Below are 27,500 nucleotides of genomic sequence, written 5' to 3'. Positions count from 1 at the left end.
AATCATTTGTTGACAGAAAATTCTAGATTCCTTTTTTTTGTCCTTTATTACATGGAAATACCATGAGAAATAACAAGTCTTTCTTACATCTTCATAAATACAAATACTTTGGGCTTATGATTCCTTTTTGTCAATTGTTCATCCAGTGATTAGTCAACAATAAAATGAATCATGAATTATTACATTAGTTACTAATATAAAACTTTAGCAATGCTTCCAAACATTACCCAGAACAAACTTTAAAAATATGCACAGATAATTGTCACACACACACACATTCAGACAAACACACACACACACACACACACACACACACACACACACACACACACACACACACACACACACACACACACACACACACACACACACACACACACACGCACACACACACACACACGTGTACTAACAAAAACACAAACATGCAGGCGCATTTCCTCTCGCAGGAAATCATCCTATTTGTGGAATCTGTTGTCCCCTTTGTCCCTTCACAGTCCATTAACTACTTAATATATTGTGCAGCACGGTTTACGTCGCCCAGCTCGGCTTCAAATGACCCTCTTTTTAGCATGTTCTCGGCTCTCCAACAGAGTTACACAAAAAATTTCCAAATGAATCCTGGGAAATGGGATAAATGATTGACCTGTGATCGGGGCCATATCCTTTGAGATAAATTTGTTTACCACTTGAAGGCAAAGCTGTGTACTCCAGAGGATGCGGCCGGAGACAGGAAAACGCTCACAACAGAAAGCCCACTGGGCTCCATATCAATATCTTGAGCTTTAGCCTAATATTGACTTTTGGAACAAATGCCCTCTTCTTCCAACAATAACATTGTGTCTCTCTTCTTGGTATTCATGCTGAGGGATCCCGTTTATGTTTCTTAATTGTTTTTATAGCGTCAATGTGTGATGTGATATAAATACTGCCACCTGCTGTTATTCCTGAAAAAAATCTCATGATATCACTGTTATTTACAGTTTTTTCTCAATTGTTTACACACAAAAAATTGCACTATGCACACAATTCTGAAAACTTGAACCTCATGTATCAACTACAATACTCCAGACTGCTAAACTCTAAGCACAACTCCATTGTTTTCACGCATATAGAAATTCTAAATCACATTTTTGCAAAACTCTAAGGACAAATCTCATTATTTAGCACACTCGGTTCACCTGGAAACACTGACCTTCAAAACGCAACAACAAATTACCAATAAGTCTAACTCACTTCTCACCTGTTCAAACTCAACTGGCAAAACACTTCAATCATGTGTAAGAGCATAATAGATGACTTGTGAGCTCTACTGTGTTGTAGATATGGTCCTCTGGCCTGATCAGGGTCGGAGGAGGGATACATACTGATTTACATGTAGATCTGTTTCACCTCATTTATATTCTTATTTTTATTTTTTGTTTGCCTACGAAAAGCTTTTAATGCAGTCAGTTCAGCTGAACATTTGACTGTATTACAGTAACAAATAAATATTTGCTTTGTTACCTTTTTTTACTTGTGCACACACATTTTCTTACTGTCGTGTTTTTCATTTTACTTATCAGTGCAATTACGTTGGTGTATTCTCAGAACAATGTTGCAGAATCAACTATAAGTACAGTATGACTCTGGGAATCAGGGATTGTGAGTATATCCCATTGGACCTCATTGGATAGACAAATATGCATTGTATCCTATTCTGATACGATTGTGTCAATGCAATATTTATATTATGTATTCACAGTATTGTATTACAATATGGCAACAGTCTTTACACTGTTTGTACCACCTAATTGCAACTTTAAAAAGGAATCAATTTCTAAACAATTTTATACATTTGAATTATTATTATTATTATTATTATTATTATTATTATCTCACCAGTGTTTAATTGATGCTCCCTAATGCGTTCACACCAAAAGATGTTCATATGATAGCTGTGTTTATGTGAACTGTTTCGTTTTGAAAGAGATGTATGGAGTTTTGACAAAATGTTTAACTCTTTTCAGTTTTGTGTTTAGAGTTTTGAGAAAAACTGTAATAACGACGGATCATCACAAACCAATGATGATAGAGCACAATAGTAACTGTTCTAAATAAAGGAAACTCAAATTCAGTAAACACATCAAGCCCGATGAGCCGCTGATGTACAGCTGCTTGAGAGCAGGTAAGGAGAGGAGCACAAAACTAAGGTAATCAAGAAGTGTCCACTGTTGATGGTGGGAAGGAAGGAGAACATGAAGAGAATAAAATCAAAGAGGAAAACAAAATGAGGAGACGAGGAGGAAGGAGAGAGAGACAAGGAGGGGCAGACGGTGACTCTCAGCACCTGTTGTCCACCAGCCAGATCTTTGACAACAACAAAAAGGAGAGAGAGAAAAGGGGAGTGTTCACGAAAGAATGAAATAAACAAAAGCGCCAGAGAGAGAGATAGACAGAGAGAGAGAGGAGAGAGAAAAAAAGAGAGAGAGCGCGTGCGCATGAGAGTGAGAGTGAGTGAGAGAGAAAGAAAGAAAGAGTGGGACATATATGGGCAGTGGCAGGCAGATGGCTGGGATTGCAGGGCTGTGTTGACATTGCTCTCGCTTTTCAAGCAGCAACTGCCACCAAGCCCTGTGTGTGTGTGTGTGTGTGTGTGTGTGTGTGTGTGTGTGTGTGTGTGTGTGTGTGTGTGTGTGTGTGTGTGTGTGTGTGTGTGTGTGTGTGTGTGTATGTGTGTGTGACCAGGTAAGTGGCTCCTGTGTCTGACTGCATGTATACACACATCCACGCATTTATGGTTTATCTTTATGCATGGGCCGTCCTACAACTGTATCTCTCTCACACTGCCGTGTTTGAGCTCACACAACATAAAAAAAAACTTAAAACACAATTGATTGGTTTACACGAGAGCTCTGAAGACAGCTTGGGTTGACACAGTACACATGCTACGGCGCTGTTTACACAACTGTGCCCGCCAACGCTGTCTGTGTGATGTACAGTATACCTGCTACCTCAATTCAAATTCAAATTCAAATTCAAATTACTTTATTTTTCCGTTAGGAACTTCAGATGTGGAGGAGCAGCAGGGTGTGTCCATACCCAACAGTACATACAATAAACAAAAGAAAAACACGCACACTCGCAAACATACACCATCAGCCCGGCAGAAAATAAAAATAAAAATCCTTGCCTAAGCCTAATAAATAAATAGTATTATTACCTCCATAGTGGAGGATAAATAAATAAATAATTTAATTTACCTGTACTGTGTACTACAGAAACCCAAATATCTCAGCGCTTCAGTCTTCCACATGAGCACATTTATCTGAATCCAGCTCAGACTCAAACCATTATACCTCGACACACTGTCCTGATGGGTCACAACGGCACAGAACGCCTCGAACTGACCGCCTGACTGTTGTTTGCTTTCACAGACAGGACGGGAGCCTCTCTGTCAGGGTACCAGTGTGTGTGTTTAAAGGACAGCAGCCGTCTGGGTGTACAAAGTTAACCGTCAAAGCAGTCTCTCCTGCCTTCACTAATACATCCGTGACCGATGCCGTTTGTGAAAAGGACTTCCTCGCACCGGTTCTGCTGAAGAGCATGTAGCGTAAGCGCATCTGTCACGAAGGTAAACAATGGCAGTATAGCACTTTGGTCTTTTGGGAACAATAATCGTTGTTCAGCACAGAGTTTGTGGAGAATATAACAGTAAATTGCGACAACGTCTCTTATATCAACGACAAAAGTCCTATATTGCTATTGTTTACAGTCATGGCAGGTGCGTCAACACAAAGTTATCTTAGGCAGAATCTGCACGACAAAGTGATTTTGATTAATTGCATTGGTGACGGATGTTTAAGTGCAGCCAGAAGAGACGGTTACGGTGGTTTGATCACCCAGACCGGTGTGGTCCTTGAAGGTGCATCTGTAACTGTGGAGGTCGTATCCTTCTTTGAGAACAATCATCAGAAGGACAATCAAACTTTGTGACAAATTCACCCTCGGACAAGATGACATCCTAACAGTGAGCAGGACGGCCTGACCAGCCCTGGGAGACGACCTCAGCCTAATCCCTGCGTTCAAAATGGCATTACATAAGAACCTGTCCTCAGCCACAGGGGACGAGCAACCACGGAACCAAGCGGCCGCCGGCCGACCAGCGCAGAGGATTAAAATGCATCGTGCAGCGAGCGCTAAGGGAACCCGGAGGTTAAATACGCAGAGACGTAAGCACAATCGATAGATTATAAACATGTCTACGTGCAGCGAGGGGTCGGTCGGCGGTTAGGATTCCAATGTTTAAGCTCCTATTGTTCTAATGTACGTGTATTTGAATGTTTAGATTCATTCAAATAAAGGAGCTGGTACATAGCAAACTATGAAAATTGGCACATCAAACCAATTGCCGATTTTGGATCTGGTAAGGTAGGCAGGAAGGGAAAGACAGCCCTAATGGAATAGTCACCACGATTGTTTACAATTGATGCTGCTCTATGATGGATTTACCATTGGTGACCGACCATTCACTTCATCTAGTGTTCTGCTGCGGGACAGAGAGCCTATAAACATTTACTTTAAAGGCCTGCGAGGCATTTTGTAAGTGAGCCGGTCTGAGTGGGGACAGAGAGCATGGGCCAATTGTGCGGATGAAGCACAGGACGGCATGTGTAACGGCGCATTCACAAATAGATTATCAAAAGGGACAAAAAGGGGGAAAACATTTGCCGAAAAGCTTGACAGTTCAATGTAAGCCTTACTATAGACTATAGATTTGTTCTGGAACCACACATAGTCCCCGAGTGGAGGATGAGTTCCAGTGTTCTTTACCTCAGTGTCTAATGAAGCGAGCTTCCTCTCAACATGGTGACCCAGCAGGGCACCGGGTTAGCCTACGGTCCTCAGCCATCTCAGCCTCTCTGCCTCCTATAGCCTCACAAAGCACTCCTTCATAGGACATGGGTCTGATGCAAATGTGTAATATATTGTGATAGTACAAAGTATAGTATATATATATATATATATATATATATATATATATATATATATATATATATATATATATATATATATATAAATATATATGTATATAAATATATATATATAGTGTAATAATAGTATAATGTATGTTAATGTACAATAGCATCATGAGCAGTATCTGCTTTTCAGCTCCTTTTCCTCTGCATATGAAATAGATTTTAAATATATGTTTGTTAATAATATGAACTGGTCTTTCAAGTGTATTGTGAATATGTCTTAAAAGAATGCAACCTAAGAATAAACTTGCTTAACTGCTGCCTCTTTGACCCCTGAAGCATCCGATCCCAAAACCTTCTACAAAATAGTTGAGGTCATTATGTTATTATGTAATTGTCTTAGGTATCACACGGAGCACGGAGTCCCTCCGTGCTGCCAGAGCCTCGTCCCTCTCTTCGGTTCTCATTCTCCTCGACCTGTCCGCAACATTTGACACGGTGAACCACCAGATCCTCCTTGCCACTCTTGCTGAACTTGGCATTGCTGAATCTGCTCTTTCCTGGTTCACATCCTACTGGACGAACCGCACCTATCAAGTAACATGGATTGGCTCCTTGTCCAAACCTTGCACGCTTGAAACTGGTGTCCCTCAAGGCTCTGTACTGGGGCCTCTTCTGGTCTCCCTCTATACCAGTTCACTGGGCTCTGTAATTACATCACACGGCTTTTCTATCACTGCTATGCTGACGACACTCAGCTTTTTCTCTCTTTCCCCTCATCTGATAATGCCCAGATTGCAACACGCATATCGGAATGTCTGGCGGACGTAAGCACCTGGACAACTGCCCATCACCTGAGGCTTAACCTCAACAAAACCAAGCTCCTCCTAATCCCAGGGAAAGATAGCCCACACATGGACTTACTGGTCACCGTTGAGAACATCACTGTATCTCCTTCTCCTACTGCCAGAAACCTCGGTGTGGTATTGGACAATCAGTTATGCTGCACCTCAAACATCACTGCGGTGGCCCGATCCTGCAGATTTGCACTTTACAACATCCGCAGAATCCGGCCCTTCCTCACAAGGGAAGCGGCTCAGCTTCTAGTCCAATCACTGGTCATCTCCCGCCTCGACTACTGAAACTCACTCCTGGCTGGACTTCCTGCCTCTGCGATTAAACCCTTGCAGCGCATCCAGAATGCGGCAGCACGCCTCGTTTTCAACCTACCGAAGTTCTCCCTCATTTGACTCCCCTCTTCCGGGACCTCCACTGGCTCCCTGTAGTAGCTTGCATCAAATTTATAACGATGGTCAGGACCTCAGGACCCCAGTGTGGCTCACTATCTTCAGAAAAAGGCTGACCTGTTCAGAGTCCACCCCGACTCTACATAGCCACCCTCCCCCTTCTGACCACCATTGTACATTGTATTGTGTTGTATTGTATTATAGTACTTAACTGTGTAGCAATGTTGTGTAGCAACATTGTATTGTATTGTGTTGTATTGTATTATAGTACTTAACTGTGTAGCAACTGCAGTAGCTGCTATTATTGCTGTAACACAGGGAATTGGTTAGCCTAGCGATTGTTGTACTTGCACTTGGTTCTATGAACATCCTTACTGTACCGACGGCGATAAATTGTTGCACTTCTTATGACAAATGTACTTATCGTAAGTTGCTTTGGATAAAAGCGTCTGCTAAATGCCCTAAATGTAAATGTAAATGTAGGTATCATGGTCACTATTTGCATGTGATATGGTACGCAAGAGATCCATAATGTCATAATCCTATCAGCCCGAGTGTCCACCTGTACCGAGAGAGAGAAAGAGAGAGCGAGAGAGCGAGAGAGCGAGAGCGAGAGCGAGAGCGAGAGCGAGAGAGAGAGAGAGAGAGAGAGAGAGAGAGAGAGAGAGAGAGAGAGAGAGAGAGAGAGAGCAGGTGGGGGTACAGGGTAATAGAGGGTGAGAGATATGAGAGAAGGAGAGAAGGCAAGAGGGGGTAGATGGAGAGAGGGGATATATTTATAGAAGGTGGGTAGAGGGAGAGAAGGAGAGAGGGGAGAGAGAAAGAAGATCTGCGTGTGGCTGTGAGTGATGCGCGTGCAGCTTTCACTTAGCAACTATCACACACATTCCTCAGACTCCCTCCAAAGACCTGACCCCCCCCCCCCCCCCCCCAACACATACACACACACAAACACACAACCCATCACCCCCCACGGAGGTTCAGAGAAGGTGCAGGAGTGCAGGAGAAGGAGGAGAACGACCTGGCTGAGGAATATGGGGGGTAAACTCTATGAGCCATCCTACCAATGTAGAGAAACACATTCTTAGTTTAACATCCAACCAGAGAAGCCCCCGGTTTGGGGTCATGCCGTGCGGTGTGAGCGCTACATGACGGATGGTCACCTATAGGGCTTATACGTCCGAATGCATCACAGGATGTCAATAACAAACCATAATGAAAAAATGATTCCATGATTAATTACCAAAACGCTGTTACGACCAATACAACTCCTATGCTCCTGTACTTCATACATGGTGGCGGTCCTCGCGTTGGGACATCAATATGTGCGATCCCTTTTACATATCACAATCACATTTATGGTCGGCGGTTCATCTGGTACATACGTCGCACACCTCTGACATTTTTGAGCTCCGCTAGTGGAACGCACAAACCGGATATCCACAGCAGCGTGGCTGCAAAACGCCGGCTTAACGCCGACTATCTGTGTACTGCCCAAACGCTGCACCACGGTGACTGTAAACTCCCCTTTAAGGTCTTTACTTAAAGGGGAGTAAGTGAGGCCTCGGCGTACTCCGTCTGTACGCCGAGGCCTCTCAGCACGACGCCCTCCCGTCGGCCTGCTTCCTGTCCCCCCCCCCGCCCTGGTCCCCGGATACCTTTGTCACGTCAACCTGTGCACTATGGCTGCAGCTGAGTGAACTCCGTCCATCTCTTAAACTCTCTCTGCTGTGGAGGTCTGGGGGTCTAGAGGCTGAAAACACACACAGGGCGTGGGGCGCGTGGTGCTTAGAAGGGGGGAAGAGAATTATTTAGCTGGACAAAGGATAATAAATAAATGATTAAAGGTTATGTAGTGCAGTACCAAGGCAAATCCATAAGCTCCCTTTTTTGTCTGACTTTGAAACACATCTGGAACTTCTTGGGACATCTGTGTTACATCAGGCTTTATTAAACAGAGCCTCCCCTGCTTGTCGCTAAGCAGAACTCCCCCAGGTCCCTTATCTTCCTCTTGTTAGTGTCACTTCTTCATTCTGAATCTTCTTTCAATGCACACATGTCTCTCTCTCTCTCTCTCTCTCTCTCTCTCTCTCTCTCTCTCTCTCTCTCTCTCTCTCTCTCTCTCTCTCTCTCTCTCTCTCCCTCCCTCTCCCTCTCCCTCTCCCTCTCTCTCCCTCTCTCTCCCTCTCTCCCACTTAGACCTCTCTGGGTGTGTGTTTATAGGTGTGTGCGTGTGTATAGGATGTGTATGTGCTTGCTTGTTGAAAGCGCATCTATCTATATGTGTGTGTGTGTGTGTGTGTGTGTGTGTGTGTGTGTGTGTGTGTGTGTATGTGTGTGTGTGTATGTGTGTGTGTGTGTGTGTGTGTGTGTGTGTGTGTGTGTGTGTGTGTGTGTGTGTGTGTGTGTGTGTGTGTGTGCGGTGCCAGCCAGCTGCTGGGGGTTTGTGTACTCAGGCCCAGGCACCAGTGTCTACACTGGGTTTCTGCCGGTCCTTATCTGAAACGGCCAGAACTGCTCAGCAGATAAAGACTCGGGCCCCACCTGCCGCTGACGCTGCCTCATTTGTAAATCAGGAGGCCCCTGAACACAGAGAGGCTCCAGAGCACCAGGCCTGGCATAACTCAGCAAGAATAACGTAATAAACGACGCTACATGCGGCGCACCGCTATCAAGTATGGTTGCATCGACTGACATGACAAAGGAGCCTACTAGTAAATACTACACGACAATTAGGACGGGAATCGCAGTAACGTTGGTTCACGTGCACAAAACTCACACGCTCAACCCTGTGTGCCCTGAGTGATTCAGGTCAAGTCTCTCTCTTTTCTTCTCCAAAGTTTAGATCCAAATAAGGTAAACAAGCGGTTTTAAAAAGTTACAGGTAATTGACAGAACAGATAACATTAAATGTCAGACACAAGATTTATTGACAGATTTTGATTGGGACATGGGAGGTGACGGATCCAATCCATTAGGGGCCGATGCCAATCTGGGAAGACCCACGCCGTGTTCCGACCGGACCCGGCACGAATTAATCACCTGGTGGGGTGGCTCTCCCCCCCTACAATGGTGCCCCCAGCCCCCAGTCAGAGGAGTGAAGACAACACCCTTGTTTACATATACTCCATGAAATATGAAGTAGAATCTATGTCTATTTGAGACGTGTGTGATGTTTATTACTCTTGTTATCTTTCTTTTTCCCTGTTCTCATTGAGATATACTATTGAGAGCAGAATGACTTGATCAATAAATAGATCCAATCATATCTTTATTATTTTATTACCCTTATCGCTCTCAGCCTAACCACCATTACTTCTGTATCAGGGTGTGCAGTCACATTATTAATATAAAGGCATTGGATATAAATATTGCATTTCAATTTGAGCTTAATGCAGGCTTGTGTATATTTTATGTTATACATAATATGTATTAGTATATGCTACACGAGAACCTCCTAAGATGGCATAATTTCATTGGTGCGATATTGGGCAATATCCCATGATTGAGATCCCAAACTCTGGATATTGTTGCGGTCGTCTCGTCACGCTAATAATATCAATTATAAGCGTGAATAGTTGGGAATGGCGGGGAATAGTACTGGGAAATAAACCCCTCAACCTTCGGACCTTCTATTCACTCGACCTTCTATTCACTCGACCTTCTATTCACTTCGTCTTCGGCGAATAATTGTTAAAAATCTTCTATGGAGTCAGAAAATGAATTCTAAAAAAACTGTTTTGCATTGCATTTCCTGTCGTCCTGCAAAGGTTTCATTGAATTAATTAGACAAATACTACATACAAAACTATAGACAAAGATTACCTTTCTTTCTATGACCATATAACAACATTACTTAATGTCATGTCAAGGACAGTTGCTGAATCACAACAATGCCTAATAATAAAACCCATAATAATGTCCAATGTATTAAATATTGTACAGCCCGGGGAAAATCGTTATACACAATAAATGATTGTCTATGTGGTCATTTTGACTTTGATAGTCCCATTTATTCCCATATTTGCCAGGGCAGCGCGATGGCACTAGCCTGACATTGAAGAAACACGTCGGTGTGATTTCATGCAGACGGTGTGACTGACAAAGTGTCCCGACATTGGGCGGGGTTTCTAAACTTGCTGTTGCTATTTTTAAGAGGTGGCAATACGCTAAAGAACGACCTTGTCCTCACGATTCCATAAGCACGTTCGTTGATGTGAAATGAATCAGGCTGACACAAAGAGGAGGGGGCTGTGCATGGCACGGAAAACACTGGTTGATAAAGGCTGTCCAGAGAAGGGATATGCAAGACGGACACGAGGTCAAAATTCTTGTGAATCCTGTGAAATCCTTGATATGATGATGAGTTAGGGATACATATAGGAAAAGGGACAAGGCCAAGGCGGGCTGATTTATTCCTTTGAATCTTCCCTTTGCAAGGTCTTTACATGGCCACTCAAAACACATGCCCCCACAATTCAACAGGGCCAACGAAGAAGAAGAGCGACGCCGAAATGCCAGTGCAAGTGGAGCAGAGATAAGCTTTTCTGAACCAGACCACTGGTAAACAACACCCTGTGCATTCGTGCCTCCCCCTCCCCCTGCCATCACTCAAATAACCTCTCCCGTGTCATCCCCATGGTTGATTATATGGACTGGCCCATTTCACTAGTACGAGGGGGTAAGTGCTGGAGAAACACAACAAGGTTCTACGCCATTAATTGTTATCTATTGACAGCTCTGCATGCACACAATCCTGTGTAAAAGAAAATCACCAAAAGGGAAATTACATTTGACCTACATTTTTCTCTTTGCTGCACTCGTAATCAGCACTGTATACCAACAGCCTGAACTGGGCTTTGACTGCTTGAGTCAGATTTGTTTCCTTGGCAACCGCTGGATCAAGTGAACACAGGCAGACGGAGGGAGAAGCTTTTCTTTTTCTTTCTTTATTATCGTTCCCAGAAGTGATGTTAACACCTGTGATGGATTCACTTTGTTTCTATCGGTCCTAAAGGGCACGCATTGCAGGCATGACTTCCTATGAAGTCTGTTGAAAACAAAAGAAAGAAAAATCTTAAATGATGCCGGTATTACTCATGAACATGCATCGAGTGTGCAGGCTTCCTACTTCTTTATGTGTGGGGTTCACAAGCTAACACTTCAACACACAAGCACATCGTTCAATCCGTCTACCATTGCATATGAGCGTATTTGTATATTTTAAGACGTAGTGTGTGTGTGTCTGTGTGTGTGTGTGGCCGAACAGGCAGGCGTGTGAGATGTGGGCATGGAAAGCAGTCCGGTCCAGGGTGCTCTTCTGAGGCCAGTGTACATGTGACAGGTGCTCTTCTGAGGCCAGTGTACATGTGACAGGTGCTCTTCTGAGGCCAGTGTACATGTGACCGGTGGCCTTGGTCAAAGGCTGCTGCGGCGTCAAACACACAAATTATTTATCGGCCGACCGGTGGACGGGACTTTGTGAAGAGAATATCGGATTCTACTTCTCCGACCACATGCTTCTCTCTTCCTCATAGGTAGTCTCTTGTCTTAACACTCCTCCCTCACCGCAGCTCTCTCTCTCTCTCTCTCTCTCTCTCTCTCTCTCTCTCTCTCTCTCTCTCTCTCTCTCTCTCTCTCTCTCTCTCTCTCTCTCTCTCTCTCTCTCTCTCTCTCTCTCTCTCTCTCTCTCTCTCTCTCTCTCTCTCTCTCTCTCTCTCTCTCTCTCCTCTCTCTCTCTCTCTCTCTCTCTCTCTCTCTCTCTCTCTCTCTCTCTCTCTCTCTCTCTCTCTCTCTCTCTCTCTCTGCTGTTGACCCCCAGGTGATCGCTACGGGATAGCATCCGACCATTCCCAAACCCACATGAGCAACAGGCACACGCTGTACATCTGTACGGTGTGTGTGTGTATATACCATACACTTAGCTTCGTGTACATGTGGCAGGTAGCCTCGTTAAAATGCTGCTGCCGCGTTAAACACACAAATTATTTATGGTCAGAATATCGGATTCTATTCCACCACATATTCGCTCTTCTTTAAAGATAGTGTCTCCCCTCCCTCCCCACGAGGGCCCTCTCTGAGCCCCCAGCCAGGCTGTGCGCGCTTGCCTGTGTTGCCTAATGGGCTTTAAAGGCGTCAACCACTGGTTCTGTTGTGATCAGGGACCAAAGATCTATGGCAAATTGCATTAGGTACTGAGTCATCCAGTACATGAGAGAATACATGCAGAAAGGAGCTTGCCTCGGTATCTTAGTGCTGAACCAGGGGGGAGGGCACCTGTGTGTTTGTGTTTGTGCTTGTGTGCGTGTGTGTATACATGCATGCGTATGCATGTTGAGAATGGAGGAGGGGGGGGGATGGGGCCGGAGTGCACTGGCTGTGTCTCTGACGCAGACGTGTGATAACGCTGTTCCATGTGACGCAACAGTCGGAAGGAACACCAGGGGCTCGGCCCTTTCAGGAACCAATCGTTGACCTCCCACAGCACTTATGTCAACAACATCCAATTAACAATCGCATCCGTTGTCAGCGCCGCACTCTGTAACACGCACGGCGCGGGCCAGCTCCACAACAGCGGTTTGTTTCAGTGACACTCCAACTCCATTGACCTATTCTCTTACCGGCGTACAGCGACCGCCAATGGACGGTAACCCAGGCGGTAGCTAGGCTGAGCTATTCACACAATAAATGTATCATTAATGCACACGGGACAATGCTTGACCATCCGGTTTCAGAGAGAAAGACGCAGTGGTGTGAGGCCACAATGGAAGAGGAGGGCCGTGGCTGACACACAACAAAGGAGGGGGGTGTTGGCGACGTGTCTGTGTACATAATGTATGATGTGTGTGTGTGTGTGTGTGTGTGTGTGTGTGTGTGTGTGTGTGTGTGTGTGTGTGTGTGGGTGTGTGGGTGTGTGTGTGTGTGTGTGTGTGTGTGTGTGTGTGTGTGTGTGTGTGTGTGTGTGTGTGTGTGTGTGTGTGTGTGTGTGTGAGTTGCTAATTGACCTAAGCTGATTAGTGGACAATTACAGCCATGACAGGAAGACAACACATTTTCTCTCTTTTCTTATTTGCAACCCAACCCAAGTAACACTAATGGTATATAATAAGAATTGCCCCTTCAACATGTGTCTGATAAAAATGGAGATTGTCCATTTGGATTTCCAAATATTATTATGCTTTATAAACCACAAATTGCGGGGAAATTGGCCATGGCTTTCTTTAAACAACTGTTATTTGCAGCTAGAAAAACTGCTTTACATTGACAACAACTGCCAGAACGAACGGCTTGTGTGTGTGTGTGTGTGTGTGTGTGTGTGTGTGTGTGTGTGTGTGTGTGTGTGTGTGTGTGTGTGTGTGTGTGTGTGTGTGTGTGTGTGTGTGTGTGTGCGTTTGTGTGTGTCTGTGCGTTTGTGTGTTGTTAATCGTTTAAAGAGATAAAATAAATAAATAATGGTTTACACAAAAAATCAACATCAAACATGTCCACAAAATATTTAAGTGATCCTAATTGGCTGCCTCATATGTTAGCAGATGATTTCGAGGCGGGTTTAAAACAGAACTACATGTATAATTTATATTATTTTCTAATTTTGTGCAAAGGAATAATATAAAATGCTGGAGTAAACTATCAGTGTCACGATTCCTTTGCCTGTTGGTGTTGTTGTTGTTGTCGTTGTTGTTGCTAATTCAGGTCTGCTCAAGGGGCGATGGGCAGTTGACCAGTCAGGTTGAAAATGTAACACGCTTACCAGGTCTTCACATTGATAATATTGTTCAGCTTTAGCATGTGGCTGCCTGTTCTCTGAATTAATCAAACAAAGCCCTGCACTGGCTTTGTTTGCAGTGGATCTGAGGACAATTGAAAGAAGAAATCGACTACTACCAAAAAAACACAGAGATAATAATTGTAGATCTGTTTTTTAAGCCGCTCCATGTGGTCATGCTGTTTCTGTTCCGTTCCGTTTTATCCCAGCATACGGCTGCTCGCAGCCCCCCCCCTCCCTGAGTGGATACACACATACATAATCAAGATGCCCGAATCAAGAAGGTCAAGCATGTGTGATGAACTGGACTGCTTTCAATGCCCACATCTCACACATACACCTGCCTGTTCCACCACAAACGCACACTTTGTCACAAAAAATAAACAAATACGCTCATATGAAAAGGTAGGCAGAATCAAAGATATACGTGTGTTGAGGTATTACCTTGTGAACCCCACACATAAATAAATAGGAAGCCTAACAAAGCACACTCCATGCATGTGCATGAGTAATTACCAGCGTTTTCAACAGACTTCAGAATGATGAAGTCATGCTTGCATGACGATAGAAACAAACAACAACAGAAAGACAGCGAAGAGTCTGAAGGAGAAGAAGGAACACCCGAGACTTGGCTCCTCAGAAGAGAGACCTGGCTCCTCAGAAGAGAGACCTGGCTCCTCAGAAGAGAGACCTGGCTCCTCAGAAGAGAGACCTGGCTCCTCAGAAGAGAGACCGGGCTCCTCGGAAGAGAGACCTGGCTGCTAAGAAGAGAAACCTGGCTCCTCAGAAGAGAGACCTGGCTCCTCGGAAGAGAGACCTGGCTGCTAAGAAGAGAAACCTGGCTCCTCAGAAGAGAGACCTGGCTCCTCAGAAGAGAGACCTGGCTCCTCAGAAGAGAGACCTGGCTCCTCAGAAGAGAGACCTGGCTCCTCAGAAGAGAGACCTGGCTCCTCAGAAGAGAGACCGGGCTCCTCGGAAGAGAGACCTGGCTGCTAAGAAGAGAGACCTGGCTGCTAAGAAGAGAGACCTGGCTGCTAAGAAGAGAGACCTGGCTGCTAAGAAGAGACACGGGGCTCCTCAGAAGAGAGACCGGGCTCCTCAGAAGAGAGACCTGGCTCCTCAGAAGAGAGACCTGGCTGCTAAGAAGAGAGACCTGGCTGCTAAGAAGAGAGACCTGGCTGCTAAGAAGAGACACGGGGCTCCTCAGAAGAGAGACCTGGCTGCTAAGAAGAGAGACCGGGCTCCTCAGAAGAGACACCTGGCTCCATGTCCCCAACACCTACAGGAGGTGGTCATCATCGGCACAGGGATATCGTTGCTTGGGTTAATGAGTTATTGGAGAAAGAGGAACTTTCTTTCACACGGGCGTGATGCGCTGATTGATGACACAGTGGCGCTCCGTGTCACACGGTCCACGCAGGCCCTTAGAAGTGCAAAGCATTGGCCCCGTCCCCGTACATATCTCACGGCATTCATTCCTGCTTATCGACGGCAAACAAAGGCGACGCCGGCGTAATTAACTGTGCTGCGTGCATGTCATAAACATCGCGCGGCGGGGGGCGGGGGGAAACACGCACGGTGAACGTTACATCCACTTCCTGTTTTGGAGGAGCGGCGGTGAAGCCCTGTGTTTGGGATTCGCCGACAGGAGTTGGATCGTACCATGACGTACTTTATCCGTGTTTGTGCGTTGTTTATTTGTACGTATATTGGGCTGGTAGAATGTCGTCGGCCTAGTCTGGCGGGAAACATGTCTGACTGCAAAAAAATGTCCCCAGCTCGCTAGGATAATTAGAGCAAACATTCCCATTATCGCTCCCTGTGGTTTTCACATAGCAGCCTCCTGATAACTTCAGAGCGTATCTTGTTTCAATAGAGACCAACTGCTTCACATCAGTTACGGTGGCTAAACGGACTGCAGTCACCGCTACAACAGCACCAATCACCACCACCCCTCCCTGGGAGGAAAGTACAAAGCGTGCCTTGTGTGAGAGCACAGAGGCCAGGGTGACACAGTTTAATATCATCATCCTCCCGTTGTCACACACACAGTCACACACACACACACACACACACACACACACACACACACACACACACACACACACACACACACACACACACACACACACACACACACACACACACACACACACACACGCAAGAGCACGCACACACTGTACAGCCACACACAGAACAATACACATACACACACACACAGACACATACACAAACATGCAAGGGCATACACAGACACTGTAAAGCCACACACGACTGTATCCAAAAAGGTGTGCATGTGTATCTGTGTGTCTCCATTCATGTCCAAACACACGGACAAATTCATGGCTGAATGTATTCATACATTCTTCACACTTCGGTCATGCATTTGTACTCGCACTCCAAATCCGACTGTGTGACTTCTCGCGACATAATAATGTCTCCCATAAAAGTCACAAGAAGACCCTGTCACGGTCAAACAGACGACAACAGACAGCTACTGCCTGATTGGTCATCCGATAAGATCACCCTCTCGCACAAGCTCGTGGCCAGTCGATGTGCACACAGACACATTAAATGACAGTTACATTAAGCAGACGCTTTTAACCAATGCGAGTTACAACAGTTCATACGCACATTAACACATCGGAGTCAACCACGCAAGGCTCGACGCTCAAGGAGGAGCCGGGGATCGAACCAGCGGCCATCCCGCCCTTCCTCCTGTGCTAAGCCAACCCTTAACAGAGAGACGGACGGACCGCCAGAGCCCCGCCCCCCTCACCTGCTTCCAGAGGAAGGCGTCCTCGTGGTTCAGCTGCCAGGTGGTGACCACGTGGATGACGGACAGCAGCGCCCCGCTGAGCACGGCCGCCCGCATGCGCACGGGCAGCAGCGTGTAGATGATGTAGATGAAGAACACGGACCACCAGATGCCCTCGGAGGCGCTGCGCGGCGCCACCGTCAGCACGCCCAGCACCTGCACCGACACCAGCACGCCGATCACCAGGTAGTTCACCATCCACATGTAGTCCTGGTGGAAGCCGTTGCGGTTGCACACCACCATGAGCGCCAGGAACAGCGCCATGGCGACGGACAGCACCGAGGCGTAGGCCACGTGGGGCGCGGCGCGCGGCGCCAGGTGCACACAGTGGAAGGTCAGCATCACGCCGCACACGATCACCAGCACGCCCATCAGCATGGTCAGCGAGCTCTGGTTCAGCCGGAAGAAGTAGCGCTGGTACAGCCGCTCCAGCTTGCGCGACTGGAACTTCTTGGACTGGAACACGCGCATCACGCGCAGCCAGCAGTCGGCCGCGCTCACCACCCCGCCGCCGCCGCCGCCGCCGCCGCCGCCGCCGCCGGCCCCGCCCTCGTCCCCCACCTCCCCGCTGCCGCCGTTGCAGCCGCCCTTGCGGCCCCCCTTCCGCTCGCCGTCCTCGAAGCCCAGGTCGACTGACTTGAGGCCCACGCCCTCGCCGGCGGCCCCGCCCCTTTTGCCGTAGTGGTCCTCCTGCCAGCCGCAGCGGTGGCCGAAGTTGCCCCCGCCGCCCATCGCCCCGGCGACGCCCCCGCCGCCGCGGGGCTGCTGGGGGAGGGGGGCGCCGGAGGGGGGGTCCATGGCGTCTGGGTCCCGCAGGCAGCTCATGTAGCGGGGGTTGCAGAGGGATGAGCCGCCCTTCCGCTTGGACTTCTTGCCATTGCGCTCCCCCCACGCGGTCTTGCGGTCGTCCACTCTGGCGACTAGGAAGCCACTAAACCAGGACATTCTGTGGCGGGGGGTGGGGGGGGGGGGGAGAGAGAGCAGAGGGGGGGCTTAGAGGAAGAGCAGGTACTAAAGGCATGCAGCAACATACAGCTGGGGGTCCCAGATGTTCAGACATTGTTTACATCTGAGGAGGGCTTTTACTGTCCTTTTCTTCAAGCTGTGTGGAATCTACAAGTGGCTGGCATTTCTTTCTTTGTCGAGAAGGATTCAAACAGAAGGATCTATGGCTGTGTTCACAGCATGGAACTCAACCCACATTTCTGAACGTCCGAGGAGGCTGCTGCTGTATTTGCAGCGACACTTGGACACATCCTCTGGTCCTCAGTTCACCTAACGCTGAACGCCCTCAGAGCCTACCTGCGTTATCCTCGCCCGTGCGTCTACGTTGAAGGTTCCCAGGCGGCACTAAGAGCCTCTGAATGCTAAAGCAATACCCGGGCCGTGTCTGACCGACCTCCGGCCAGGCGACTCCCCAGACACACACAACGTACCGGGGAACAGGGGGACGGGGGGACAGGGGGACGGGGGGACAGGGGGGACGGGGGGGGACGGGGGGGGAGGGGCGGTACCTGTTGGGGATCGCGTGCCCGCTGCCGCCCGTCGTTCTCCGGCCGGTCCTCTCATTTATCCCTCTGGGCAGATGTTACGGTAACGAGAGCGGTGGGTGGTGCGTCTGTGTAGCTCTGACCCCGGCCACGGGACACCTCACGCCAACCCCAGAGCCAGCGGTGGGAGACAGAAGGTTAATGAGGAGGCCGGCCCCCTGCGCCGCATCTAGCTCCGAGGCCCCCGCTCGCTCTGGTGGGGAGGGACCAGAAACAACAACACAACATGAAGATCCTCTCGGCCTATCAGATCAGAACGAAGGGCATGGTCGTCTTCCGTTGCCAACCCTTTCGGATCGTTTATAAACTGTTATCAAAGCGGATGTGTTCACCCTGGAAATGTAGTACAGCTTCCTAACTTGGCTGGATGTCATTCATGAATGGGAAAAGTGTTTATGGCATAGCAACACATTTCCTGGAGATGATTTCCTTTGTTTTTCTTGCCTTGTTTCATCACACAAAACGGGAGGGATGGGCAACACACAAAACGTCCGGGATGGGTAACACACTGACATAACACTAGGAAATCGGACTGTGTTCCTTGAAAACACACAGTCTATTAAGCTATTTCAACTTAACCGCACACAGTGATAAGTATCGTTCACAATCATATAGACACGTGACACCCTTGTAGTTTTTTAAGGACCTTGGTCTCATACACCTCATATTCACTAGTGTGGTCAAAATGTAAGCCTATATGTGCTGTATCGTTTATTTTGCCTGCTGTATTATGAAATATATGCGTATGATTCATGATTCTTGCTACACGGCAGATGTCATTTTATTGCTCGATTATGGAACCCATCATGTTATCATTTCATCATAATTTCGAGTAGCAGTTTTGTGTTGTTGTTCTCGTACAGAACCATACCTCGGTTATCATCTTACGTTACCGGACCCCAAATTATGACCGGAGCTCCAATTAGTGAAGATAAAAACACAACCAACTAATAGGCTTCCATATACTCATTTATTTATTTATTTATTGGACGGAGAGCGTGAACAGACGCGCGTATCGGAGAGCATGCTGCGCTATTTAAGCAAAAAAATATATATATCGCCGTTGCTTCGTCTCTATTCAATGTGTCAATTGCTCCAACAGGATCAGGTCGATTTCAATACGGAGCACCTCGAGGCTCATCCCAAAACCAACGCGTCCCCCATTCCCGCGCACAAGGTCGACATTCGCAACGCGTTTTTACCCCCGTTGCAAATGTCGTGGTGGTTGTTGCATGTCGGCTGTGTTTGCTCGCCTGCTCTCGGCTGCAGTCTGATCTGAGGTCTCCTCGCTAACGCTTGCAAAGGGAGGGAGAGGAAAGGGGAAAGGCTATTGAGAGGACATTTTCAACTGGATAGCAGGACACACACACAAAAACAGAAACACACTAACATGCACGCACACGAATGGATACGTACGCATGCACAAACACACACACACGCACACGCACACGCACACGCACACACACACACACACACACACACACACACTAGATCCACAAACCATCCTAGCATAAGGCAGTCGTAGGCTTTGCTCTGCTTCATCATTCGTAGGCAGTGAGGGAATACAGTCCCATCGCTATATCACTTTTCTATAGCCTTAAGGGGGGGGGGGGGTGGAGGGCAAGCCACTGCAAATAACTAACCCGTAAGATGCTGGTGCTGCTGGCATATTTTTTGATTGTGTTTCAACCATTTGCGATACAACATACCATTCCATGCATAGGCCTTGCCCGCGTTCAGATAGCGTAGGCTCCTCGTTACATAACAGGATGGCCTCTGTGTGTGACTACTATAGCGGGGAAACAACCCTGTGGTGGCGATCAGCGTCCACTGCTCCAACTTGGACGCATAGCCTACAACATGTCACCATTAATGCTGATTCCGTTATTGTTTTGTTTTTTTACCATCATGAGCCAACGATGCAGGCGCAGGCAGCTTGAGAAAACGTGCCTGTGTCACATTCCACAGCATCCATTAGCGGATGGGTCAGGAATGAGGGACGCTGAGCCTTATTTATAAACACGTCTCTGAAGTAATGTCATTGAAACAGATTCGAGCATCGGGACGTTAAGTAGGCCCACGGTCTGCAACGAATAGAGAACAGAGATACAACGGTGTTTACGAAACGGCCATGATGTTTGTTTGCTTAAATAATGGAAAAAATAAACGCGACTCATCGGATGCATGTAATGCGTCGCCAATCAGAAACGTGTAACTGAGCATCAGTGGAAAACATGCAGGGCTCTTCTTCCTCTGCTGCCGCTGGGAACAGAGATGGCGCGCGGCTGGATTGGGCATTGTAATCATTTTCATGAACACCCACTTGGACCAAACGATCCACTGACATAAGCATATAGGCCTCCAATAGTTCCCCCAACAACAGCATCCAGACGGACGTTTGACAACATACATGTGGGCCTGCAGTGCACCAGAAGCACTGACTGCTCATGTGCTCGGACTCACCGTGAACATCTTCCTCTTGTTTTCCAACGAGACCGCATGAGACCATCCGATCGCGGGAGAGACAGGCCCGGGTCGGCACGCTGCGTCGGGGACGTTCACAGTGGCGAGGGGTGGTGGAGCGATCCGAATTAAACGGAGAATCCGGTAAGCTGCTGGTTCTCTCTCTCTCTCTCTCTCTCTCTCTCTCTCTCTCTCTCTCTCTCTCTCTCTCTCTCTCTCTCTCTCTCTCCTCTCTCTCTCTCTCTCTCTCTCTCTCTCTCTCTCTCTCTCTCTCTCTCTCTCTCTCTCACTCTCTCTCTCCCTCCCCCCCTCTCTCTCTCTCCCTCTCTCCCTCTCTCTCTCTCTCTCTCTCTCTCTCTCTCTCTCTCTCTCTCTCTCTCTCTCTCTCTCTCTCTCTCTCTCTCTCTCTCAGACGCGCCGCCGTCGCTCACACGCTATACTAGTCCCACTTTTAGTAACTCGATGCTCCCTCTGGTGGTCGTAGCGGGTACTGCGGAAAGCCCAGGACCACAGCATAATTGTTATATAGATCGACCCTATGAATTGTCAAGTATTATGGGCTCTCTCATTGCATGTGTTATGAATTCAATCACATATGGTAATAACATTACATGTTGTGCACTACAAACAAATTCGAGTTCAACTCTGTAAACATATAAAATATTATGCATTATAATAGCCGCAATGACCATCCCCTATAGGAGAAAATGTAAAATTTACACAAGGAACCCACTATATATCAGTCAGTATATTTTTTTCCTCTGAATGACTTGCGATGGGTAGATAATTTGAAAAGGGAGGAAAACAATCCGTTATTACTGATCACACCAGGTCAATAACATTTTCAATTTGATTCATTTGGGAACGACTGCAACTTCTTCTACGCTGAAACATGGAATCAATTTTGGCAAGAGGAAGAGAAACGGTCGAGTAAATAAACTGGTGTTTGCTCAGGGCTCAGCCATGTTCGCTGCCACCAGGCAGGGACCTTCTACGCTACTATAATCTCTATTATATTCTACATTATATTGTATTAAATTGCATGCTAATATATTCTACTCTGTTCTATTCCATTATGTTTTTCTTTTCTATTCTATTGTTTTATATATTATATTATATGCATTTATATTCTGTTTTATTATATTCTAGGTGTTTCTTGTATTATAATATATCATACGTTTTTTCTGTTCTTTTCTAATCTGTTTTATTATTTTACCCTCTTTATTTGTAAAAAGTTGCAAAGGAATACAGTCCAATACAAGGGGAAAAGTTGCGATATTACTTTTATATAACCACACAGTGACTGGATGGAGCCTATAGCCGAGGCAAGGTGGGAGGAGGCGAAACATAACAAACGGCAAGCAGCCAACGAGAGGGTTGGAGGAGAGAGAGAGAGAGAGAGAGAGAGAGAGAGAGAGAGAGAGAGAGAGAGAGAGAGAGAGAGAGAGAGAGAGAGAGAGGAGAGAGAGAGAGAGAGAGAGAGAGAGAGAGAGAGAGAGAGAGAGAGAGGAGAGAGAGAGAGAGAGAGAGAGAGAGAGAGAGAGAGAGAGAGAGAGAGAGAGAGAGAGAGAGAGAGAGAGAGAGAGAGCGAGAGAGACTTGTGGAGGGGGAGAGATCTCAGTGGGTTCAGGAGAGCCAGTGTGGGAGTACACAGTCCACAGGCCTGGGGTTTGCATGGGGCACTGCGTGCGAACGACGATGCGTCTAGACCTCCTCGGTGATTTCAGCCTCCCGTTCCCCCTCACTCAGTGACAGACGGTCTCCCCTCGCATCGGGACGTTTAGAGGTGTATTGTAGCGTTGAGGTGTCTTGTGCGTCACCCCGCATGAACATCGCGGAGGTTTGTCCGCGTCTGCTCTCTCATCTCCTCCGCTCCTCCTCGACTGCATATCGATGTGTTTGGATCCCTTGTTTCTCGATGTGCATCTCGCCTCCCCACGTCCCCAATAGATGGTGCAAGTCAAAATGTCCAAATCTCCAGTAGACCCTGTAACTGGTGCTGAGACTACCGGCCCCCAGTCCCACAATTTCCAGGTAAGCGTGTGGATGGATTCCTCATGAGCCGCCGGAGGTGTCTATCGACACAATCCGGTCCATGCTACTTGTTGTTGGAAAGGAAGACGGAGCTACTTTTTTTTCCGTGCCTTTGAGATCGCGGTTTAAACAGATTGGTAGCACCACGTCTTGGATCTGGATGAGGAATATGCATGGTTTGATTGTGTTAATGCCATGGCATACGGCCATGAGATAGAGTAGGCTATCCTACCACCTCGTTGGATCTATATTTGTACCTCTTTGAATCGCATCTCAGGCCGTGTCGATTCTGCATTGAACATTTATTATTTATTTCAACGTGTCCCCTCTAAAGCCAACGGATTATTAAATTAATACAATGAATAAGAGCCCTTGTGATGATTGGCCTGAAAGTGTAAACATGAGTTGTACTCACCTGTAGCCTATTTTTATACAAGGCCTTAGCGAACACTGCCAATTGAGTCAATACGGTTATATATATATATAAATAATATGGATGTCTATGAGGATTCTTAGAGCTATAGGCCTATCTATCCTTTGCATATCAGCTTTCTTCATCATCATGCATAATATTCCCCATAAAATGTACCCCCTCAACCTCCGGGTTGAACGGACCTATATATTAGGCCTATTGCCCAAAACATGATGTATCTATCTATGTCTCTCTCTCTCTCTCTCTCTCTCTCTCTCTCTCTCTCTCTCTCTCTCTCTCTCTCTCTCTCTCTCTCTATATATATATATATCTGTCTGTCTGTCTGTCTGTCTGTCTGTCTGCCTATCTCTCTATCTAACTGTCTGTCTGTCTGTCCGTTGGTCATTTTGTCTTTCCGTCCGTCCGTCCGTCTGTCTGTCTGTCAGCTTAGTTAAACTTATGCCCTTCCATGTATGTTGTTTTCCAGATACCCAGAAAGTTACCTAAAAGGAAGAGTCGTTTCAAACGTTCAGATGGCAGCACGTCTTCTGACACCACCTCCAGCTTCATCAAACGCCAGGTATCTCCTCAGCTCTCTTCTACTGTTTCGCTTCATCATTCTGAGGACATGTAAACCCTACTGTATTGACCACATTGTGGAAGTGTCTGGTGGCAGACCACTGAGGAGTTCAACCATAGCAATGCTGATGGACTGGTGCTGGATTAGATAAAACCATTTGGGCCCAGAATATGCTCTCCTGCTTCCGGTAAAAACGACACAACAATGCATTTGTCTTTATGTTATATATATATGGCTGTTGATGGTTGATTGTTGATGATGTTGTTGCATTCTTTGAACCAGCATGGCTTACGGATGAGATTGCTGTTGAAATCAAATTGAATCAAATAGAATACAATTTGAGGAGTCTTCAGGTCAAATTGCTTAAACTTCTTGCCAATTGAGTTGAAGTACAAACACATGGCCCATTACAGGTCAAGGACTGAAGAATTCTCTACTGTCTGGGGGGGGGGGTTCTGTTTGCAGATGCGTCAACATACTTGGAGGTATCTGATTAGTATCTTATGCATTGCTGTTTATCTGCCACGGTTGCAATTATAACATTGTCCAGCAGAGTGCAGTATGCTCCTTGAAGGAAGCAATATGTTCTATTGAAATCCCAAGCCAGCCTAGATTTTTAATTAATGCTTTCAGGTCAAGGAAGCATCCAGGCTAAGATGTGCTGTAATTGAAAAAATAAAATCTCTGAAACTGAAACAATTAAATAGAATTGAGAGAAATTAAACGTGAAGCCTGCATGTCCAAATTCGATAAATGAAAATAAATTAAAGACGTGTGTTTAGTGTTTATAGTCACAGCATTCATCACTAATAGTCAAATGTAAAATCGATTTGATTTAATATCTTTGTCAGATGATAAAGGATATTCTTTGAGCATCAAGCCAGTATTGAGGGGTAATGGCGGACCCATCAGCCATGTCAACGCACCCGCTCACCATTTAAAATGAACAGACAGTGTGTTCATGCGACAGCAGTATGTGAATGGGCAGCCAAGCGTCTTGGTTAAGGTCATCGACTCCCAACCGAGAGGCACACAACAACCTACCTGCTCATTCTTTGAATGAGACGCCTCAGCCCCCACTTGCATCTCAATTGAGCTTTGATACACTCTATCCTCATGGCTTGAAGTTTATGCCCCGTTATAGGCTGCCCGTCCTCTGCATGGAGTGGACGAGTTCTCCCCTGGATGGTAGCATTTGTTTCCTCTCTCTTTGTTTTCCTCCAATGACAACTGAGGCCCGTAAAACATAATGCCAACACTAAATGTGTGTGTGCGCGTGGATGGGTGTGTGTGTGTGTGTGTGTGTGTGTGTGTGTGTGTGTGTGTGTGTGTGTGTGTGTGTGTGTGTGTGTGTGTGTGTGTGTGTGTGCGTGTGTGTGTGTGTGTGTGTGTGTGTGTGTGTGTGTGTGTGTGTGTGTGTGTATAGCCTGTGTTGGGGTATAGCATGGTTCCCTGCCTATGATGTGATACGTAAAAGGGGGAAAGATGTGCCACAAGATAACAGGCCTGAATGACCTGGCCGACTGGTAACAGGTGAGGGCCACTCAGGACTAACGCCTTGTGCCCACTGCCTCCGTCCGTTGACTGATCCCCATTGACTTTGAATGGGGACGGACGCGCAATGCATTGTGGATCTGTTCGCTCCGTCAAAAAGTTGAAGAAATTTCAACTTTTTCGGCAGCGACGGATCCGTCATCCAATCAGATCGCGAATGCAAATGTCTGCAATGTCTCGGGCTCATACGACCCCGGAAAGCTCCCCCATCCGTCAGCCAAGCCTTCCGACGTCCTTTGACTGACGGTGCAGTGGGCATGAGGCGTAAGGCTCAGTCTTTATACTGGACTCCCAGCATCCCTCCATGCATTGGGAGTTCCAGCGACTGCCATCAGGGTTGAGCTTAGACACCTTTATGCCAGCATGAGCTATTTCAACAAACTGTAAAGCGACGGGACTCTAGTCTCCTTTGCTTCGGCTGCTTGATGGTGACAGTGGGAGAGACATGCTATACGTGTGCAGCATTGATACGTATAGTTCATGCGAAGAACACTGTGTTAAATTAATGCAATGATGGAGGAAACGCTAGTGATCTCATTCAGTCGGGGGGGGGGGGGGATCAGTATGGATTTTTCACATTGTGTGATGTCAAAGCGATGCATGAATCCCATCCGCGGGCCTTTTGGCAGGAGGGAGATGTGGCACGTTCCTCGGCTGCTCTCTCTCACACACACACCCACCTTCATCTCTGTGTTCAACGAGCAGAGCACATGCGCTAAGAGACAGCCCCTCTTTGTATCGCCAAATGAAGGGGCCGCTCGAGAAGCATCCCACTGTGCTGCACGACTGCATAGGTGTTGCATGGGCTGTAGCGGCTGATGTGAGGAAACAGAAAGTTTCTGCTGCTTGGAGACCGGGGTGGGGTTCCCAGAGCAGCGGAGTATGACTCACTCCTGCAGTGGAATAAAGGAGCTGAACGCTGCCATAGCAATAGATGTATGTATAAGACATCAGCCCGCTCTGTGTGTGTGTTTGAGTGACTGTGTGTTTGTGTTTGTGTGTCCGTGTGTGTGTGTGGAGGGGGATTTGCTCTTCAGAACCCCCCAGCCCAAATAACCTGCTTGTGGAACTATAGTTTGCCCCCGATTGTTAACGATGAAGTTTCCTCGAGCCGCGAGTCTGCAAAGACTGGGCGTGATGGAGTATTGGGGGTAGAGAGAGAGAGAGAGAGAGAGAGAGAGAGAGAGAGAGAGAGAGAGAGAGAGAGAGAGAGAGAGAGAGAGAGAGAGAGATGATGAGGGAGAGAGAGAGAGAGAGAGAGAGAGAGAGAGAGAGAGAGAGAGAGAGAGAGAGAGAGAGAGAGAGAGAGAGAGAGAGAGAGAGAGAGGAGAGAGAGAGAGAGAGAGAGATGATGAGGAGAGAGAGAGAGAGAGAGAGAGAGAGAGAGAGAGAGAGAGAGAGGTAGATCTGATCAAGGGGGGAGGGTTGATTATTCTGTTGCGCCAGAAGCAGTTCCTATACGTGTGAACTGGAGATGTTGAAGGGATTGTAGCGTGTGTGTTTTGTGTGTGTGACTCAGTGAGAGCAGCGTGTTTAGGGTGTAGGCTTAGTGTATGTCCTTCCTGGGAGATGAGGTGCAGCACATAGTCTCAAGGAGACGGATCAAGCAGTCGCAGCACTTCACTGAGTAAGTACAGACGAGTCCCAGGTGATCCAGTCCTGTGCTCTCGTTCTCTCCCTCTCTCTGTCTCCGTCTCTCTCCTTTACTGGGGGAAATCACCTCCTTTTCCAACCGCTGCCGTCCTTCCTCGACCTCTCTGATCGCCGACGTGCGTGGTGTCGTTGCTCGTCGTCGCACTTCCTCGCCTGTTGTTTATTTACCTCGTCACACGCCCAGGGTTCCACCGCTCAGCTCCTCGCTAGTTGTTTTGGTTCTCCTTTGTCGTCCTCCTCTTGTGTTTCCTGGATCGTTAATTCTCCTGGGGGTTTATGGCTGGGTCAGTGTGCTGCGGTCTGAGCAGCCACACCATCGTTTGGTATTCCTCGGGACCTTGTCCTTTTGCTACCCTTTCTTGGTACAATTGATTTACATATTTCTCAGCTCTCAGATCCCGAAAATGTTACAACTTTTACAATCTTCAGAAAATGGCAGGAAAAATATATCAGCATTTAGTTTTATTTA

The 27,500-nt window shown here is 47.1% G+C and overlaps 2 protein-coding genes across 2 annotated transcripts in view; one reads left to right on the top strand and one right to left on the bottom strand.

The window, feature by feature from the left end:
- Window positions 1-20,955, bottom strand: part of LOC130385250 (adenylate cyclase type 6-like) — a 36,532-nt gene extending 15,577 nt beyond the window's left edge. Inside the window, exons 1-3 of the mRNA XM_056593675.1 lie at window positions 20,799-20,955; window positions 18,300-18,528; window positions 16,747-17,731 (exon numbers count right to left, since the gene is read on the bottom strand). Coding sequence (XP_056449650.1) covers window positions 16,747-17,730 — 984 coding nt within the window. The 5' untranslated portion in view covers window position 17,731; window positions 18,300-18,528; window positions 20,799-20,955. The remainder of the gene's footprint in view (window positions 1-16,746; window positions 17,732-18,299; window positions 18,529-20,798) is intronic.
- Window positions 20,956-22,680: 1,725 nt separating this feature from the next.
- The window catches only part of LOC130385242 (voltage-dependent L-type calcium channel subunit beta-3-like), a 15,184-nt gene continuing 10,364 nt past the window's right edge, over window positions 22,681-27,500 (top strand). Inside the window, exons 1-2 of the mRNA XM_056593663.1 lie at window positions 22,681-22,832; window positions 23,732-23,824. Coding sequence (XP_056449638.1) covers window positions 22,749-22,832; window positions 23,732-23,824 — 177 coding nt within the window. The 5' untranslated portion in view covers window positions 22,681-22,748. The remainder of the gene's footprint in view (window positions 22,833-23,731; window positions 23,825-27,500) is intronic.

Source organism: Gadus chalcogrammus, chromosome 1, assembly GCF_026213295.1.
Source record: "Gadus chalcogrammus isolate NIFS_2021 chromosome 1, NIFS_Gcha_1.0, whole genome shotgun sequence".
NCBI classification, from domain to species: domain Eukaryota; kingdom Metazoa; phylum Chordata; class Actinopteri; order Gadiformes; family Gadidae; genus Gadus; species Gadus chalcogrammus.
This window is presented reverse-complemented; position numbering and strand designations above follow the sequence as displayed.